This window comes from Salmo trutta, chromosome 26, assembly GCF_901001165.1.
Source record: "Salmo trutta chromosome 26, fSalTru1.1, whole genome shotgun sequence".
NCBI lineage: Eukaryota > Metazoa > Chordata > Actinopteri > Salmoniformes > Salmonidae > Salmo > Salmo trutta.
The window spans coordinates 31,316,670-31,337,457 of record NC_042982.1 but is presented as its reverse complement, the minus strand read 5'-3'; the positions used below and the strand labels follow the sequence as shown (position 1 = coordinate 31,337,457).

Here is a 20,788-nt window from a genome sequence, read left to right as displayed (position 1 = left end):
CTGATTCAGACAAACACTTGTCATCTTTATTGAGTTGATAACAGTTAATTACACAACATTTTCTAGACCAGTCATACATAAGGCACTTGGGTTCACATCTGTAACAATGAAGCAGGTTCCTTATTAAAAACAGCAGATGCAGCATGCTTGCCAAGACATGTAGAGGTATACTGAAGACAAGCTCATGACCTGTGGAGAGGACCTAACCTAACTAATGAAAGATAGATCAAAGCCTGGTTAGCTAGGGGTAAGAGGTACAGTAGTAAACTATTCCCATCTTCCTATGTGAGAGGATAAGGTAAACATGTCAACACTATCATTCTTTACTGTAGGTCAATGTGAAAGTTGGGTGAAGTACTAAACAAAAGATTTCACCATTTTTTTTACCTTTACTTAACTAGGCAAGTCAGTTAAGAACAAATTCTTATTTTCAATGACGGCCTTGTTCAGGGGCAGAACGACATTTGTACCTTGTCAGCTCGGTGATTCGATCTTGCAACCTTTCGGTTGCTAGTCCAACACTCTAACCACTAGGCTATGCTGCCGCCCCATTAGTTGGATTCCATTGCTAAATGTTTGCAATGGAAAAAGTTTACTCTAGGAACCAACCTGAATTTGTGCAATAGAAACTTGTTTTCTATTTGGAGCAAACAGTTTCTATTGCAAAATATTTTGCAATGAAATACGACTATGGAATACAACCCCGGGTTGTGTTCAGCATGTGCGAAACCAGAGAAATTGATTTGACACAGTACATTTGACCTGTTCAATAAGAAGGCAAATTTTGTTTCCCGTTTTAAAACATTTCCGTTTGTTCCAAATGAATGAACCCAGTCCACCCCATTATCACCCAAAGCATTATCCCACGGTGTTTCACAGTTAATGTGTAAAGATGGAAAGACATGAACTCATCCACCCCACCTTTCACCAGTTTCACTGTAAAGGTAAAAACACCCCTGTCCCCCACACACACACACACACTCCCATTCACTAGGAGTATGAACAACACTATGTTCTTTGGTCACTTTAAGGACATTTCTCCACCAAGACTTTCAGTCGTCTAAGAAGTCATCGTCCAGATTGACGTCTGTGGTGTCGATGTCATCATCCAGATCAAACATGTCCAGGTCCAGGTCGTCAAGGCCCTGGAGGAATAAGTCATGTATGTGAGTCAGTGGAAAACTGTAGGCGAGGGTGAACTACCTTGCTGGTAAATTGTTGTCCCGTAACATTTATATAGAGTACATCATTGTTCAATATCAATACAAATGAAAAGATGATTTCCAATATAGATTAGCATTCTAAATACTGTGCAAGTCATGACAGGATGTATAGACTGGTTAGGTTTACCTCATCATTCAGGTCCAGCAGGTCCATGGATGCTGTTGCTACTGCTACAGGCGCTGCCTCCTCCACACCTTTTCCCTCTAAGAGGGCAACTAGAGGGGCTGCCTCCTCCACACCTTTTCCCTCTAAGAGGGCAACTAGAGGGGCTGCCTCCTCCACACCTTTACCCTCTAAGAGGGCAACTAGAGGGGCTGCCTCATCCACACCTTTACCCTCTAAGAGGGCAGCTAGAGGGGCTGCCTCATCCACACCTTTACCCTCTAAGAGGGCAACTAGAGGGGCTGCCTCATCCACACCTTTACCCTCTAAGAGGGCAGCTAGAGGGGCTGCCTCATCCAAACCTTTACCGTCTAAGAGGGCAGCTAGAGGGGCTGCCTCATCCACACCTTTACCGTCTAAGAGGGCAGCTAGAGGGGCTGCAGGGGCTGGCTCTGCGCCTGGTGGAACCACCTGGGTGAGGGCTGGTAGGGGCTCTACTGCTGGGGCTGCTGCAGCCTCGTCCTCTACAGCTGGGTTTGTAGCTGGATCTATGGCTGGGGCTAGGTCTATGGCTGGGGCTAGGTCTATGGCTGGGGCTAGGTCTATGAGTGGTACTGGGGCTAGGTCTATGGCTGGGGCTAGGTCTATGGCTGGGGCTAGGTCTATGAGTGGTGCTGGGGCTAGGTCTATGGCTGGGGCTAGGTCTATGAGTGGTGCTGGGGCTAGGTCTATGGCTGGGGCTAGGTCTATGGCTGGGGCTAGGTCTATGAGTGGTGCTGGGGATAGGTCTATGGCTGGGGCTAGGTCTAAGGCTGGGGCTAGGTCTATGAGTGGTGCTGGGGCTAGGTCTATGAGTGGTGCTGGGACTAGGTCTATGGCTGGGGCTAGGTCTATGAGTGGTGCTGGGGATAGGTCTATGAGTGGTGCTGGGGCTAGGTCTATGGCTGGGGCTAGGTCTATGAGTGGTGCTGGGGCTAGGTCTATGAGTGGTGCTGGGGCTAGGTCTATGGCTGGGGCTAGGTCTATGGCTGGGGCTAGGTCTATGAGTGGTACTGGGGCTAGGTCTATGGCTGGGGCTAGGTCTAAGGCTGGGGCTAGGTCTATGAGTGGTGCTGGGGTAGGTTCATTCTCTTCTACAATGACTGGGGCTTTTTCAGATGCTGCTATGGGTTCTGCTACTGCCTCAGTAATGGGTGCTTCTGCTGCCACTGCCACTTCTATGGTAACAGGTGCTTGTTCTGTTACTTCCTCTGTAACCATGGGTTCTGTTGCTATGACTTCTAGTACTGCTGCGGCAAAAGGTGCTTCAGCTTCCACCTCCGCTTCTATGGTAACAGGTTCTGGTTCTGTTGCTATAGGCACTGGCGCTTCCTCGGCAACTGGTGCTTCTGTTACAATGAGTTCTATGACCGACTCTGTAACAGGTGCAGCTGTTGCTATGGACTTCATTGTTGCAGGTCCTTCCACAACAGGCTCCTCTGGTGTTGCTATGACTTCTTCCTCTGGGGTGGACTGTGCTACCTCTGGCACCAAGAGGGGTGCTTCTGTGTCATTTTCTATGGTGACAAGAACCTCTATCTTAGTGATGGTATCTTCCACTGATGTTGCCTCCTTTGGCTTGGGAGCTTCCACTTCAACAATAATGGGTTCCTCCTCTGCCAGCTCAATGGATTCTTCCACTGCAGCCATAGTTGGTTCCACTACTGTCACTGGGATAGATTCTTCTACTGCTGGGGTAAACTCCACTACTGCAGCTGCAACAGGTTCTACCTCTTCCATGACAATGGACTCTTCCACTACTGGAGCTTCTGGAGCTGCAGCCTCCACCACTGCTGCCATTACAGGGGTTTCTACCACTGCTTCCAATACAGGGGTTTCATCCATGCTCCCAGCAACCTAGAACAGTGACAGTAATGTACTTTAATTAAGATTGACAAGTTGACAAATCACACTGAATGGTTGTGTCTAAACTAGGTCTTATGTAAGTAGTACTACATATCACAGCTGTGGCCATGTCCAGTATTCCAGTAGGTGTGAGATTTCAGACTTTACCTCTGGTTCAGCAGGCACTACTTTTGGCACATAGTCTGCAGATTCCCCCAGGACATTCCTATTCTCATTGGACTGAAGAGTAGAGAGGCAGAACAGCGAGCGGAGAGGCAGAACAGCGAGCGGAGAGGCAGAACAGCGAGCGGAGAGGCAGAACAGCGAGCGGAGAGGCAGAACAGCGAGCGGAGAGGCAGAACAGCGAGCGGAGAGGCATTATTACGACAGTACTATTACAAGTACTGTACAAGACTTATACTATAATAACAAGCATTATTATAATATGATTTATTTGACCAGAAAACAAGGGCAGAGGTACAAAGGTGTTATGGTAACTGTAAAGGTCAAATCATTGACCTGTATTTTACTGGTGGTCACATACATTGTGTCTTCATCAGTGCATCACATGAATCTATAATGCTCGGCTAGTATTGCACCACTAGGTGTTGCTAGCACACTACATAACATAACTAACATAACTATACTGAACAAAATATAAACACAACATGCAACAATTTCAAAGATTTTACTGAGTTACAGTTCATATAAGGAAATCAGTCAATTGAAATAAATTCATTAGGCCCTAATCTATGGATTTCACATGACTGGCAATACAGTTGGTCATAGATACCTTTTTTTTTTAAAGTAGGGACATGGATCAGAAAACCAGTCAGAATCTGGTGTGACCACCATTTGCCTCATGCTTTGCAACACATCTCCTTTGCATAGAGTTGATCAGGCTGTTGATTGTTGCCTGTGGAATGTTGTCCCACTCCTCTTCAATGGCTATGCGAAGTTACTGGATATTGGCGGGAACTGGAACACGCTGTCATACCCGTCGATCCAGAGCATCCCACACATGCTCATGTCTGGTGAGTACTAGGACATTTTCAGCTTCCAGGAATTGTGTACAGATCCTTACGACATGGTGCCGTGTATTATCATGCTGAAACATGAGGTGATGGCGGAAGATGAATGGCATGACAATGGGTGCATTCAAATTGCGATAAAATGCAATTGTGTTTGTTGTTCGTAGCTTATGCCTGCCCATACCATAACCCCACCGCCACCTCTGTTCACAATGTTGACATCAGCAAACCGCTCGCCCACACGACGCCATACACATGGTCTGCAGTTGTTAGGCCGGTCAGACGTACTACCAAATTCTCTATAACGATGTTAAAGACGGCTTATGGTAGAGAAATTAGCAACAGCTCTGGTAGACATTCCTGCAGTCAGCATGCCAACTGCACGCTCCTTCAAAACTTGAGATATCTGTAGCATTGTGTTGTGTGACAAAACTGCACATTTTAGAGTGGCATTTTATTGTCCCCAGCACAACATGCACCTGTGTAATGATCATGCTGTTTAATCAGCTTCTTGATATGCCACACCTGTCAGGTGGATGGATTATCTTGGCAAAAGCGAAATGCTCACTAACAGGGATGTAAACACACATTTTTTTGTGCACATGGAACATTTCTGGGATCTTTTATTTCAGCTCATGCAACAGGGGACTTTACATGTTGTGTTTATATTTTTGTTCAGTGTAAGATGGAAAGAACATGTTCAATCAGGGTTGTGTTAAATAGGTATGAAACAGAAGAAAATGATCCAAAACGGCTGCAAAAGTTTTGCCACAATGTGCCCAAGATGTGTGTATCTACTCACGGTGATGAGAGGGTACTCTGCGGCGGGTCTCAGCCTGACGTTGGTCTCCTTGAGGTAGTCTTCGGCCAGGAAGGCCTCCTGTAGGCCGGGGAACAGGTTGCTGTAGTCTGTAGGGTCGGCCAACGCATCAGCTGCCTTCTGGTTCACCTTCCCCAGGCTCTCCTTCCACAGCTTCACCACTCTGGAGGCAGAGAGGTCAGAACACGTGTATACGCACAAACGCACACACTCACACAGACACGCACGCACACACACAGACACACAGACACACATAGACAGACACATACGCACGCACGCACGCACACACACATAGACACACACACAGTTGTGCAGGTTAGCGTTTTTCTGAATCATGTGCTGGAGGTAGCTCTGCAGAGTGGTCACTTGTCATAAATTCAGATTTTAACAATACTGCTAACCCGAACGCTTAACCCTAACCTTAAATTAAGACCAAAAAGCTAGATTTTGTTTTCATGCATTTTTTTAAAATATAGCCAATTTAGCCAAGTTGTGTCTCCAGGGCAAGATTGAGATAATCAAGGTCAAGCTGCCAGGGCTGTACCTAGACACATGGCTGGGCAGGTATGTTCGGGCCAGGAATGCAGCCTCTGGCAGCCGGTTGGTTTTAATGAGGAGCTCCAGACATTTGTCCAGTCTAGAAGGAAAAAACAGAAATATGGAAATACAATGACTAATGATGAAACCAAGGACATTGACATTTCCAGATCATAAACATAAAGCACACCAAGATCCAATAATGAATTATAAATGATGAAACGATAAGAACAATTTATTGAGAGATGATGATGTACATATAAACGTTAAACCTAAACACCAACCAGTACTCTCTGCTCACTCCTCCTCACCTCCCCCTGTAACATCTACCCCCGCACCCTTCTCTCCCTAAACACACTTACTTCCCCTGGAGGAAATAGGTGAGGAAAGCCACGTTGGTCTTGCCGTCTCTCTCTGCCCCCTCTGCCAGCTTGCCCACCATGCTGGCGTTACCCGAGGCTGTGGCCAGCAGCAGTAGCCCCCCATGGTCCTGGGCATGGTGCAGACACTCCTGGGCCAGGACAAACTGGCACTTAGTGGTGGCCAGCTCTGCCAACTGCTTCCACTTCTGCTCCGACTGCAGGGCACCGTGCCAGGGAGAGAGGATGTGGAGAGGGAGAGAAAGGGACGGGGGGAAGAGAAAGAGGGAACAGGTATGTCATGTTAGAAAGACATTCATCACAAACACAAAACAGAAGCCCTATTCACTCTGCTTTCGATTAGTTAAAAATATGATAAGATATACCCTTTAGGTATATATATCCTGTAGGTCTCCAAATATGTCTGCAAAGATCAACATTTGGCCCTACATTTCTCAATACTTCCCTTGCATTCCAAGACTTTCTCTTTACGTGTTGTCTCACCTCTGCCTCCACAGCCAGCTGGTAGGCGATCTTCAGTTCTCCTAGCTGCAGAGCCAACTCAAACCTGTGTTCTGGGTCTGTGGACACAGCCAGGGCCTGCTGAATGAAACCCTGCAGAGAGATGGAGAGAGGAGAAAGGGTTACACACACAAAAGATACACATAGACACTAGAGAGGACACACACAGAAATGGTGTGCGTTAAGACACACACCAATGTAAAAATACACCCACCCTCCCAGTCTCACCTGTTTCTCTAAAAAGTGGGCGACCCTGGTCCTCATCTCTTTAGGGATGGTGGGTAGGACCCTGTCGGCCATCCCAAAGTCCCTCCTCATTACAGCAGTCTGGTACTCCAGCACCGACACCAGCAGAGAGTAAGTAACGATGTTCAGCTCCTTATCACCCAGATACAGACGGTCATCCTTAGGGATGTAGCCCAACAGGTACATAGTTCTATAGCAGACAGACAGGGAGTCAATACAACACCAGTATTTTAGACAGACAGGTACATAGTTCTATAGCAGACAGACAGGGAGTCAATACAACACCAGTATTTTAGACCGACAGGTACATAGTTCTATAGCAGACAGACAGGGAGTCAATACAACACCAGTATTTTAGACCGACAGGTACAGTACATAGTTCTATAGCAGACAGACAGGGAGTCAATACAACACCAGTATTTTAGACAGACAGGTACATAGTTCTATAGCAGACAGACAGGGAGTCAATACAACACCAGTATTTTAGACAGACAGGTACATAGTTCTATAGCAGACAGACAGGGAGTCAATACAACACCAGTATTTTAGACAGACAGGTACATAGTTCTATAGCAGACAGACAGGGAGTCAATACAACACCAGTATTTTAGACAGACAGGTACATAGTTCTATAGCAGACAGACAGGGAGTCAATACAACACCAGTATTTTATAGACAGGTACATAGTTCTATAGCAGACAGACGGGGAGTCAATACAACACCAGTATTTTATAGACAGGTACATAGTTCTATAGCAGACAGACAGGGAGTCAATACAACACCAGTATTTTAGACAGACAGGTACATAGTTCTATAGCAGACAGACAGGGAGTCAATACAACACCAGTATTTTAGACAGACAGGTACATAGTTCTATAGCAGACAGACAGGGAGTCAATACAACACCAGTATTTTAGACAGACAGGTACATAGTTCTATAGCAGACAGACAGGGAGTCAATACAACACCAGTATTTTAGACAGACAGGTACATAGTTCTATAGCAGACAGACAGGAAGTCAATACAACACCAGTATTTTAGACAGACAGGTACATAGTTCTATAGCAGACAGACGGGGAGTCAATACAACACCAGTATTTTAGACAGACAGGTACATAGTTCTATAGCAGACAGACAGGGAGTCAATACAACACCAGTATTTTAGACAGACAGGTACATAGTTCTATAGCAGACAGACGGGGAGTCAATACAACACCAGTATTTTATAGACAGGTACATAGTTCTATAGCAGACAGACGGGGAGTCAATACAACACCAGTATTTTAGACAGACAGGTACATAGTTCTATAGCAGACAGACAGGGAGTCAATACAACACCAGTATTTTAGACAGACAGGTACATAGTTCTATAGCAGACAGACAGGGAGTCAATACAACACCAGTATTTTAGACAGACAGGTACATAGTTCTATAGCAGACAGACGGGGAGTCAATACAACACCAGTATTTTATAGACAGGTACAGTACATACAGTTGAAGTCGGAAGTTTACATGCACTTAGGTTGGAGTCATTAACTCATTTTTCAACCACTCCACAAATTTCTTGTTAACAAACTATAGTTTTGGCAAGTCGGTTAAGACATCTACTTTGTGCATGGCACAATATATTTTTCCAACAATTGTTTATTGACAGATTATTTCACTTATAATTCACTGTATCACAATTCCAGTGAGTCAGAAGTTTACATACACTAAGTTGACTGTGCCTTTAAACAGCTTGGAAAATTCCAGAAAATTATGTCATGGTTTTAGAAGCTTCTGATAGGCTAATTGACATCATTTGAGTCAATTGGAGTTATACCTGTTGATGTATTTCAAGGCCTACCTTCAAATGCAGCGCCTCTTTGATTGACATCATGGGAAAATCAAAAGAAATCAGCCAAGACCTCAGAAATAAAATTGTAGACCTCCACAAGTCTGGTTCATCCATGGGAGCAATTTCCAAACGCCTGAAGGTACCACGTTCATCTGTACAAACAATAGTACGCAAGTATAAACACCATGGGACCACGCAGCCGCCATACCGCTCAGGAAGGAGACGCGTTCTGTCTCCTAGAGATGAACGTATTTTGGTGCGAAAAGTGCAAATCAATCCCAGAACAACAGCAAAGGACCTTGTGAAGATGCTGGAGGAAACAGGTACAAAAGTATCTATATCCACTGTAAAACGAGTCCTATATCGACATAACCTGAAAGGCACCTCAGCAAGGAAGAAACCACTGCTCCAAAACCACCATAAAAAAGCCAGACTACGGTTTGCAACTGCACATGGGGAAAAAGATCGTACTTTTTGAAGAAATGTCCTCTGGTCTGATTAAACAAAAATCTAACTGTTTGGCCATAATGACCATCGTTATGTTTGAAGGAAAAGGGAGAGGCTTGCAAACCGAAGAACACCATCCCAACTGTGAAGCACGGGGGTGGCAGCATCATGTTGTGGGGGTGCTTTGCTGCAGGAGGGACTAGTGCTCTTCACAAAATAGATGGCATCATGAGGCAGGAAAATTATGTGGATATATTGAAGCAACATCTCAAGACATCAGTCAGGAAGTTAAAGCTTGGTTGCAAATGGGTCTTCCAAATGGACAATAACCCCAAGCATACTTCCAAAGTTGTGGCAAAATGGCTGAAGGACAATAACGTCAAGTTATTGGAGTGACCATCACAAAGCCCTGACCTCAATCCTATAGAACATTTGTGGGCAGAACTCAAAAAGTGTGTGCGAGCAAGAAGGCCTACAAACCTGACTCAGTTACACCAGCTCTGTCAGGAGGAATGCTCAAAAATTCAAGTTAAACAATTTAAAGGCAATGCTACCAAATACTAATTGAGTGGATGTAAACTTCTGACCCACTGGGAATGTGATGAAAGAAATAGAAGCTGAAATAAATAATTATTTCTACTATTATTCTGACATTTCACATTCTTAAAATAAAGTGGTGATTCTAACTGACTTTAGACAGGCAATTTTTACTAGGAGTAAATGTCAGGAATTGTGAAAAACTTAGTTTAAATGCATTTGGCTAAGGTGTATGTAAACTTCTGACTTCAACTGTAGTTCTATAGCAGACAGACAGGGGAGTCAATACAACACCAGTATTAAGGTGAGCACATAGCTTGAATGAAAGGAAACATGACACACAATGACTTAAGGAAATGACATTCTGACATAACATTTTGTTAGGCATGAATCCTTTATGTTTTAGGCCCTAGGGAACTGTAAGAGTTGAGCGAGATTTGAAATATTGAAACACATGCATAACAGGTCATTTGAGGTCAACAGGTCAATGGTTTGTAGCAGTTTCAGCAGGTAGGTATAGTCTTACCTGTCCAGGTGGGCGATGGTGACAATCTCTCCTCCTACGTAGTAATTGAGTCTGTTGACTGAGCTGGTGTAGATGAAACAGTCTCCCACCCACAGACCTGTCTTCACCACCTCCTGAATCTCACCCAACACCTAGAGAAAGGGGGGTGAGGGGGGAGAGAGAGACCGAGAGTGGGAGAGATATAGGTATAGAAGAAAATGTTAGAGTAGAAATACAAAATAAATTGTCCTGTCCAGAATCTAATCTCTAGATGTCGCGTAGTCTCACCTCGAAGGCGTCCTCTATCCCATCCTCGGTGACTCCCTCCTTGGTCTCCTGTGCTGTTGCCACTTTCTCAGCCAGGTAGCGCAGCACAAAGAAAGACTCCTCCGTGGCGATACACACCAGCTCCCCAGACTCTGACCAGAAGACCTGAGGAAAGAAGAGGTGGTTACAGGAGGGTTGTGTCACTGTGGATAGGAGGTTAGAGAAGGGTTGGGTCGCTGTGGAGAGGGGGTTAGAGAAGGGTTGGGTCACTGTGGAGAGGAGGTTAGAGAAGGGTTGGGTCGCTGTGGAGAGGAGGTTAGAGAAGGGTTGGGTCGCTGTGGAGAGGAGGTTAGAGAAGGGTTGGGTCGCTGTGGAGAGGAGGTTAGAGAAGGGTTGGGTCACTGTGGAAAGGGGGTTAGAGAAGGGTTGGGTCGCTGTGGAGAGGGGGTTAGAGAAGGGTTGGGTCGCTGTGGAGAGGGGGATAGAGAAGGGTTGGGTCGCTGTGGAGAGGGGGTTAGAGAAGGGTTGGGTCGCTGTGGAGAGGGGGTTAGAGAAGGGTTGGGTTGCTGTGGAGAGGGGGTTAGAAGGGTTGGGTCACTGTGGAGAGGGGGTTAGAGAAGGGTTGGGTCGCTGTGGAGAGGGGGTTAGAGAAGGGTTGGGTCGCTGTGGAGAGGGGGTTAGAGAAGGGTTGTGTCGCTGTGGAGAGGAGGTTAGAGAAGGGTTGGGTCACTGTGGAAAGGGGGTTAGAGAAGGGTTGGGTCGCTCTGGAGAGGGGGTTAGAGAAGGGTTGGGTCACTGTGGAAAGGGGGTTAGAGAAGGGTTGGGTCGCTGTGGAGAGGGGGTTAGAGAAGGGTTGGGTCACTGTGGAAAGGGGGTTAGAGAAGGGTTGGGTCGCTGTGGAGAGGGGGTTAGAGAAGGGTTGGGTCGCTGTGGAGAGGAGGTTAGAGAAGGGTTGGGTCGCTGTGGAGAGGGGGTTAGAGAAGGGTTGGGTCACTGTGGAAAGGGGGTTAGAGAAGGGTTGTGTCGCTGTGGAGAGGAGGTTAGAGAAGGGTTGGGTCTCTGTGGAAAGGGGGTTAGAGAAGGGTTGGGTCACTGTGGAAAGGGGGTTAGAGAAGGGTTGGGTCGCTGTGGAGAGGGGGTTAGAGAAGGGTTGGGTCGCTGTGGAGAGGGGGTTAGAGAAGGGTTGGGTCGCTGTGGAGAGGAGGATAGAGGAGGGTTGGGTCGCTGTGGGGAGGTTAGAGAAGGGTTGGGTCGCTGTGGAGAGGGGGTTAGAGAAGGGTTGGGTCGCTGTGGAGAGGGGGTTAGAGAAGGGTTGGTTCGCTGTGGAAAGGGGGTTAGAGAAGGGTTGGGTCACTGTGGAAAGGGGGTTAGAGAAGGGTTGGGTCGCTGTGGAGAGGGGGTTAGAGAAGGGTTGGGTCGCTGTGGAGAGGGGGTTAGAGAAGGGTTGGGTCGCTGTGGAGAGGGGGTTAGAGAAGGGTTGGGTCGCTGTGGAGAGGGGGTTAGAGAAGGGTTGGGTCGCTGTGGAGAGGGGGTTAGAAGGGTTGGGTCACTGTGGAGAGGGGGTTAGAGAAGGGTTGGGTCGCTGTGGAGAGGGGGTTAGAGAAGGGTTGGGTCGCTGTGGAGAGGGGGTTAGAGAAGGGTTGGGTCGCTGTGGAGAGGGGGTTAGAGAAGGGTTGGGTCGCTGTGGAGAGGGGGTTAGAGAAGGGTTGGGTCGCTGTGGAGAGGGGGTTAGAAGGGTTGGGTCACTGTGGAGAGGGGGTTAGAGAAGGGTTGGGTCGCTGTGGAGAGGGGGTTAGAGAAGGGTTGGGTTGCTGTGGAGAGGGGGTTAGAGAAGGGTTGGGTCGCTGTGGAGAGGGGGTTAGAGAAGGGTTGGGTCGCTGTGGAGAGGGGGTTAGAGAAGGGTTGGGTCGCTGTGGAGAGGAGGTTAGAGGAGGGTTGGGTCGCTGTGGGGAGGTTAGAGAAGGGTTGGGTCGCTGTGGAGAGGGGGTTAGAGAAGGGTTGGGTCACTGTGGAGAGGGGGTTAGAGAAGGGTTGGGTCGCTGTGGAGAGGGGGTTAGAGAAGGGTTGGGTCGCTGTGGAGAGGGGGTTAGAGAAGGGTTGGGTTGCTGTGGAGAGGAGGTTAGAGGAGGGTTGGGTTGCTGTGGGGAGGTTAGAAGAGGGTTTGGTAGCTGTGAAGAGGGGGTTGGATCGATGTGGGGAGGAAGTTAGAGGAGGGTTGGATCGCTGTGAGGAGGAAGTTAGAGGAGGGTTGGATTGCTGTGGGGAGGAAGTTAGAGGAGGGTTGGGCGCTGTAGGTGGCTTTTCACCCTCTTGACCTGAGCTAGGTGCTGCCTGGACCTGCTATAATCTGTAAATGGTCATGTGTCTGAAAGTTGATACAGATCACCTGTGGATTAATAAGTTTAATTACTGTAGCCGACTCACGTGTTTAGGCTGGATCTCAATGCGGCGGACCAGTTCTGTGTTCTCCCAATCGTAGAAGGCCAGACCACTCACTGACCTCACGCCCAGCAAGAACCCACCATGGATACCTGCAGGGGATGATACACACATATCATTAGGTATAACATGTCAGCAGATCATCTGCATGCAGACACACACACACCCACACATAGGGAGTCAGTTCATACTGGATCAAATATGATATGTTTGTCTTACCTTCTGCCCCAAAGTCTGGTTTAAAAGACTTATTTTCCTTGAAGTTCTTGAAGATTTTGACCATACTGGTGCTCTCCCGAGTAGCATACCTGCCATAGAAACAACAGTGGTTAAGTCAGCCTGACCATACTAGACCGTGGATGGTCCATAGATGACTGTGTATGAGTGTGCGGTTGACTTGATTTACTCTGAGGAGTCGTGGCCCCAGACAAACTCCTGTGCTGAACCGAAGCTCTTGTTCCTCAGGGCCATTGCAGTGTAGATGATGTACTCTCCATCCCCACACACCACCACAAACCTGTAACACACAGACACACACAGACACACAGACACACGAGACTAGTTAGTGTGTGATCATACACCAATGGAGGCTGCTGAGGGGAGGACGACTCATAGTAATGGATGAAATGGAGTCAATGGAATGATATCAACCACGTTGGATACCATTCCATTTACTCCCTTCAAGCCATTATTATGAGCCATCCTCCCATCAGCAGCCTCCACTGACACGAACACACACACACACACACACTGTCCATTTATGGTCCTGTAAGGCTCAGTTGGTAGAGCATGGTGCTTGCAACACTAAGATTGTGGGTTCGATTCCCGGGGCACACCAGTACATACAAATGCATGCTCGCATGACTGTAAGTCACTTTGGATATGCTATTTAGCATCTGCTAAATAGCATATATACAGTACCAGTCAAAAGTTTGGACACACCAACTCCTTCCAGGGTTTTTCTTTATTTTTTACTATTTTCTACATTGTAGAATAATAGTGAAGACATCAAAACTGTAAAATAACACATGGAATCATGTAGTATCCAAAAAAGTGTTAAACAAATCTAAATATATTTGAGATTCTTCAAAGTAGCCACCCTTTGCCTTGATGACAGCTCTGCACACTCTTGGCGTTCTCTCAACCAGCTTCATGAGGTAGTCACCTGGAATGTATTTCAATTAACAGGAGGGCCTTGTTAAAAGTAAATTTGTGGAATTTCTTTACTTCTTAATGCGTTTGAGCCAATCAGTTGCGTTGTGACAAGGTACAGTAGGGGTGGTATACAGAAGATAGCCCTATTTGGTAAAAGACCAAGTCCATCCGGCCGTGTATCACATCCGGCCGTGATTGGGAGTCCCATAGGGCGGCGCACAATTGGCCCAGCGTCGTCTGGGTTTGGCTGGGGTAGGCCGTCATTGTAAATAAGAGTCGGTTCTTAACTGACTTGACTAATTAAATAAAGGTTTCATATTATGGCAAGAACAGCTCAAATAAGCAAAGAGAAACGACAATCCATCATTACTTTAAGACATGAAGGTCAGTCAATGCAGAAAATGTCAAGAACTTTGAAAGTTTCTTCAAATGCAGTCGCAAAAACCATCAAGTGCTATGATGAAACTGGCTCTCAAGAGGACCGCCACCGGAAAGGAAGACCCATAGTTACCTCTGCTGCAGAGGATAATTTCCTTAGAGTTACCAGCCTCAGAAATTGTAGCTCAAATAAATGCACATCTCACCCTCAACTGTTCAGAGGAGACCGCAGTCTTCATGGTCGAATTGCTGCAAAGAAACCATTATTGCTGCAAAGAAAGCATTACTAAAGGACACCAATAAGAAGAGACTTGCTTAGGCCAAGAAACACGAGCAATTGACATTAGACCGATGGAAATCTGTCCTTTGGTCTGATGAGTCCAAATTTTAGATTTTTGGTTCTAACCACCGTGTCTTTGTGAGACACAGAGAAGGTGAACGGATGATCTCTGCATGTGTGGTTCCCACTGTAAAGCATGGAGGAGGCGGTATGATGGTGCTTTGCTTGTGACACTGTGTGATTTATTTAGAATTCAAGGCACACTTAACCAGCATGGCTACCACAGCATTCTGCAGCGATACGCCATCCCATCTGGTCTGCGCTTAGTGGGACTATTATTTGTTTTCCACAGGACAATGACCCAACACACCCCCAGGCTGTGTAAGGGCTATTTGACCAAGAAGGAGAGTGATGGAGTGCTGTATCAGATGACCTGGCCTCCACCACCTGACCTCAACCCAATTGAGATGGTTTGGGATGAGTTAGACTGCAGAGTGAAGGAAAATCAGCCAACGAGTGCTCAGCATATGTGGGAACTCCTTCAAGATTGTTGGAAAAGCATTCCAGGTAAAGCTGGTTGAGAGACTGCCAAGAGTGTGCAAAGCTATCATCAAGGCAAAGGGTGGCTACTTTGAAGAATCTCAAATATAAAATATATTTTGATTTGTTTAGCACTTTTTTGCTTACTACATGATTGCATATGTGTTATTTCATAGTTTTGATATCTTCACGATTATTCTACAATGTAGAAAATAGTAAAAAATTAAGAAAAACTCTGGAATGAGTTGGTGTGTCCAAACTTTTGACTGGTACTGGATATATATATTTTTTACATTTGATGAGCAACTAGTACACACATGCACACAAACACGGTAACACACGCACACACTGACCTGCCGTTGGGGTTGTGCTGGATGGTCTGGGGATAGATTTCACAGCTGCCCATGTCTTTGACGGCCAGGGACAGCCTCTCTCCGTCCTGTATATCAGCCTCTCCCATGGCCTTCAGGTTGGCCTGCTGCACCTCAGAGTGCTTGGCCCACATGATCTTACCGTTAGAGTCCATAGACATGGCTGGTTCCTCACGGCCCAACTGGGAGGGACGGGGGGATGAGGAGAGAGAGGGGGGAGAGAGAGGGAGAAGAGGGGGGAGACAGTGAAGAAGATGAGACAGAGGAAGAGAAGGAGTGATGTTCAAATCATAATATTTCAACTCCAGCTGAACATACAACTTGGACATACATGGGTGACATGTCGGCCTACAGAATCGAACTGGCCCTGTTTGAAAACAATGCAAGCATTCTATATGATTACCAACAATACTAATAATCTGATCACTGACCCCACGTCATTCTTGATGTGTAGTTTAGAGTTTCCTTAAGTTGGTACCTTGATGATGATGCTGCCTTCATCATATCCCAGCGCCACACTGTTGGCGCCTCGCTGGCCACACACACACCACACACGTTCCATCCCATAGTTCAGTGTGTTTTCCAGGCGGTACGTGCTGGAATGCCAGACTCTCACTGTGCCTGTATGTCCATAAGAAGATGGAAGAAGGGAGGAGAGAAAGAGATTTACATGTGAGAGGGTGGTCAAACATAGATAACGGATCCAGGGAAGACTAGAACTAGTCAACATGACAAGAAAACACCATGTTATTACCACGGTACAATGTTACTATGTTATAACATAGGTAAACACCTTGTTATTCCATTCCAAAGGGATAAGGTAAACACTACACTACCCACCGTCCTCGGAGCCTGTGAGGATGATTGGCAGCTCAGGGTGAAAGCTGACACAGGACACATTCTGGGTATGGCCCTCTAGAGTCTGCACACACGTCTTATTCTGGAGGTAGAGGAGAGGACTAGAGTAGAATCAGTCCACTCAATATATATCATCACTAGGACAGACGCGTAGTACTTCAACTGTGTGTATTTTCTGATCTGAAAAGTGTGTGTGCTGTGCATATTCATATGTGTTCCATTCTTCGTTTGAGAGTGTGGAAAAACTGTGTGTACGTGTGCATATAAACTGTGTGTACATGTGCATATTAACTGTGTGTACATGTGTACAGTCGTGGCCAAAGGTTTTGAGAATGACACAAATATTAATTTCCACAAAGTTTGCTGCTTCAGTGTCTTTAGATATTTTTGGCAGATGATACTATGGAATACTGAAGTATAATTACAAGCATTTCATAAGTGTCAAAGGCTTTTATTGACAATTACATGAAGTTGATGCAAAGAGTCAATATTTGTGTTGACCCTTCTTGTTCAAGACCTCTGCAATCCGCACTGGCATGCTGTCAATTAACTTCTGGGCCACATCCTGACTGATGACAACCCATTCTTGCATAATCAATGCTTGGAGTTTGTCAGAATTTGTGGGTTTTTGTTTGTCCACCCGCCTCTTGAGGATTGACCACAAGTTCTCAATGGGATTAAGGTCTGGGGAGTTTCCTAGCCATGGACCCAAAATATCAATGTTTTGTTCCCCGAGCCACTTAGTTAACACTTTTGCCTTATGGCAAGGTGCTCCATCATGCTGGAAAAGGCATTGTTCGTCACCAAACTTTACCTTGATGGTTGGGAGAAGTTGCTCTCGGAGAATGTGTTGGTACCATTCTTTATTCATGGCTGTGTTCTTAGGCAAAATTGTGAGTGAGCCCACTCCCTTGGCTGAGAAGCAACTCCACACATGAATCGTCTCAGGATGCTTTAATGTTGGCATGACACAGGACTGATGGTGCCCCGATCCCGCAGCTGAATCAACTTTAGGAGACGGTCCTGGCGCTTGCTGGACTTTCTTGGGCGCCCTGAAGCCTTTTTCACAACAATTGAACCGCTCTCCTTGAAGTTCTTGATGATCCGATAAATGGTTGATTTAGGTGCAATCTTACTGGCAGCAATATCCTTGCCTGTGAAGCCCTTTTTGTGCAAAGCAATGATGACGGCACGTGTTTCCTTGCAGGTAACCATGTTTGACAGAGGAAGAACAATGATTCCAAGCACCACCCTCCTTTTGAAGCTTCCAGTCTGTTATTCGAACTCAATCAGCATGACAGAGTGATCTCCAGCCTTGTCCTCGTCAAAACTCACACCTGTGTTAATGAGAGAATCACTGACATGATGTCAGCTGGTACTTTTTTCACTGCTGAAATGCAGTGAAAATGTTTTTGGGGGATTCAGTTCATTTGCATGGCAAAGAGGGACTTTGCAATTAATTGCAATTCATCTGATCACTCTTCATAACATTCTGGAGTATATGCAAATTGCCATCATACAAACTGAGGCAGCAGACTTTGTGAAAATTAATATTTGTGTCATTCTCAAAACTTTTGGCCACGACTGTACATAAACTGTGTTTCCATGTTTATTTCCATGTGTACCTGGTAGTCCCAGATCTTGACCAGGCGGTCGTCAGCTCCTGATATAAGATAGGGCTTGTCCCCTCCGCTGTAGTAGTCGATACAGTTGACTCCTTTCTCATGGCCCTCCAGAGTGAAGTTAGGGGCGGAAGATCCCAGCTGCCACACCTGCAACAGCCAAGGGCCAAATAATACTTCAATGTATTACTGAAATGTAGTGGTAATAATTTACAACAACTGTATAGAATTCATGAAACATTACACATCTATAAGCAGTTCAACATAACAACAATCAAACCAACAACTGTAGTGCTACAAACACAAAGATTAGTGTGTGTGTGTGTGTGTGTGTGTGTGTGTGTACTGTATGTACCTTAATGGCCCTGTCCAGGGAGGCGCTGGCGAACTGGTTGTTGTCTTTAGGGTTGATGACGATCTGCATGACATAGTGGGTGTGGCCCTCAAACACCTGACCACACACCCACTTCCTGTCCCAGTCCCAAAGCTTGATCAGCATGTCATCTGGACACACAAACAAACACAAACACACACACGATCATGTTCACAATATTCAATGGTTGATGTTTGTAATTTATGTATATAAAGAGAGAGAGAAAGAGAGAAAGAGAAAGAGAGAATGAAACAAACACAACATACCACTGCTGGTAAGGATGTAAGGTTGTGTTGGGTGGACTGCGATGCAGCGGATGTAGTCAGAGTGGGCCTCAAACATGTGAGCTCTCTCCAGAGTGTTGTAGTTAAACACACGGATCTGCATGTCATCCTGGGGAGGACCAGAGAAGAGCAAGAGAGAGGGGGGAGAAGGTGAAGGGAGAGAGGGTGGAACTCTGAATAGGACAGATAGATGCATTATAAGCAGTTATAAGGGTGTTATAACACTTACTGCTCCAGCAATGACCCAGTGCTTCCTCGCCACAAACTTAGCCACTCTCACAGGCAGGTCACACACCTCGAATGTCTTCACCAGGGTCTACACAGATTCAAAAGAAGCACCAGCATCATGCTCATCATCATCATAGAGAAACAATCCATTCATATATCACTCAAGAACATAATGTGCAGCAAGGTCTACAATGAATGGATGAATGAATGAATGAGGCCTGAATCCTAAATGAGAATGAATGTTGTTTACCTGTGTCTCATGGTTCCAGACACAGACACTGCCATTATACAGGCTGGCAACCATCCATGGTTCAGTTGGGTGCAGGTCCACACTCTTCACACGGTCCGACCGAGCGGTCAGCTTCCGCTTGATGTCCAACCGGAGAGGCTGAGAGGGACAGAGGGAGAGAGAGAACCCAATATATTAAGTCATATTCTACCTCTGACTCCTAACTTAACCAATACCAGACACAGTATCTTATTTTGATACTAACCAGATTACTCTTCACTCCTATGTATATGCAGATCAGTTGAACGGAAACAATAAATAAAACATCTGATTTGACAGAGACCAGATCTGAGTATGTTTTTATGGAGACAGGTCAGATACACTTCCCTTTTTTCTCTTTTTTTTTATATGTATTCAAATTAGTCTGATTACGCTTATCAATAAAACTATAAGTGTATCCAAACCATAACAGCTATACACTTGTAGGCCTACAGTAGATACAACGTTTCACAAAGTGGCACCAAGTCAACTGTTAAGCTTGTGGGGAGGGTTAATATGGGGGCGTGTCTGTTTACTGAAGCTCATTCCACCACATTCGAGGTGCATGAATGATTCTCTCTGGTCTGGAAATTCCCAGGCATTAGCCATTTGCGATAAAGTAGTTTAGGAAAAAAATCGTTATATAAAGTTGCATATTGAAGTACTAGCATATTTAGTAACTGACCAATCGATCAGAGACTTCATGAGTCTTTTGAATACCATATTGTTACATTATTGCCATTTCTAGAGTTTCTGAAATATCTTCAAAAACTCGATCATTCACAACTAGCCAGGCATAGGTTAATTCATTGGATGTGGTCTAAATTTGTTTTCAATCAGGTAGCAATCGTAAAAAAAGCTATTCACATTTTTTTTTAAAGCCTAAAACGACTGGCCTGAGCGGCAGCGGGTCTTTATCAATACTTTCACTCTAAATCTATGTTGCACTTCATTCAAAATCTATGTTTTCATTTCCTTACCATGTTTCTACGTCTGCGGGTAGTGTTTGGTCAAAGTGCCCGGCCACCCTGAGAAATGAGTCGGGCTGGTAGACTAGTTTGGAGCGGAGAGTCTTCTTGGCGACGTGGATTCTATGGAGCTTCCTGGCTGCACTTCGCAAGATCCGGTGGAGCAATAGTACAGTCTGTACCTAACATGACCATACTATGCGGTGTGTATGTAGGTTACAGAGAAATGTATGGACGTTCGACTACAGGCTAAATGTAGCCTACCCACTTTCCCCTCCAAAAAAGATATACATAAATAAAAACGAATAAATGAATGAATTATAAAGATAATCATTAATTTGAACATCTTAAACATTGCCTAATGTCCTATTTGTACAAATGATCTCCCTATTTCTAATGTGTATAAATATGCTAACTTGATGAATGAATAGTCTTGCAGATGTTTATCAGGCTTACACTACAGTACCTAGGCTTACCCAATATAGTCCATGCAGTATTCAAATCAAATGAAACTTTATTTGTCACATGCGCCGAATACAACAGGTGTAGACTTTACCGTGAAATGCTTACTTACAAGCACTTAACCAACAGTGCAGTTCAAGAAGACTTAGGAAAATATTGACCAAGTAGACTAAAATAAAAAGTAATATTAAAAAGTAACACAATAAGAATAACATTAACGAGGCTATATACAGGGGGCCACAGG

The 20,788-nt window shown here is 45.6% G+C and overlaps 1 protein-coding gene across 2 annotated transcripts; it reads right to left on the bottom strand.

Annotated features, from left to right (window-relative positions):
• On the bottom strand, nucleotides 1-20,512 carry LOC115163647 (coatomer subunit beta'). 2 transcript variants are annotated; one of them, XM_029715692.1, is made up of 23 exons: nucleotides 20,095-20,512; nucleotides 19,097-19,234; nucleotides 18,848-18,934; nucleotides 18,601-18,727; nucleotides 18,317-18,465; nucleotides 17,965-18,111; nucleotides 16,322-16,421; nucleotides 15,960-16,102; nucleotides 15,464-15,663; nucleotides 13,164-13,274; nucleotides 12,977-13,065; nucleotides 12,743-12,849; nucleotides 10,340-10,483; nucleotides 10,073-10,203; nucleotides 6,708-6,915; nucleotides 6,462-6,572; nucleotides 5,961-6,175; nucleotides 5,606-5,698; nucleotides 5,044-5,224; nucleotides 3,379-3,450; nucleotides 1,453-3,222; nucleotides 1,351-1,407; nucleotides 1-1,145 (listed from the first exon to the last, which is right to left on the bottom strand). In XM_029715692.1, the coding sequence occupies exons 1-23, from the start codon at nucleotides 20,095-20,097 to the stop codon at nucleotides 1,053-1,055; spliced, it is 4,476 nt and encodes a 1,491-aa protein (XP_029571552.1). In that variant the 5' UTR covers nucleotides 20,098-20,512; the 3' UTR covers nucleotides 1-1,052. The 2 variants fall into 2 exon arrangements, with proteins under 2 accessions (XP_029571552.1, XP_029571551.1); XM_029715691.1 differs by having other exon boundaries at nucleotides 1,351-3,222; nucleotides 20,095-20,511.
• Between the last annotated feature and the right edge of the window lie 276 nt (nucleotides 20,513-20,788).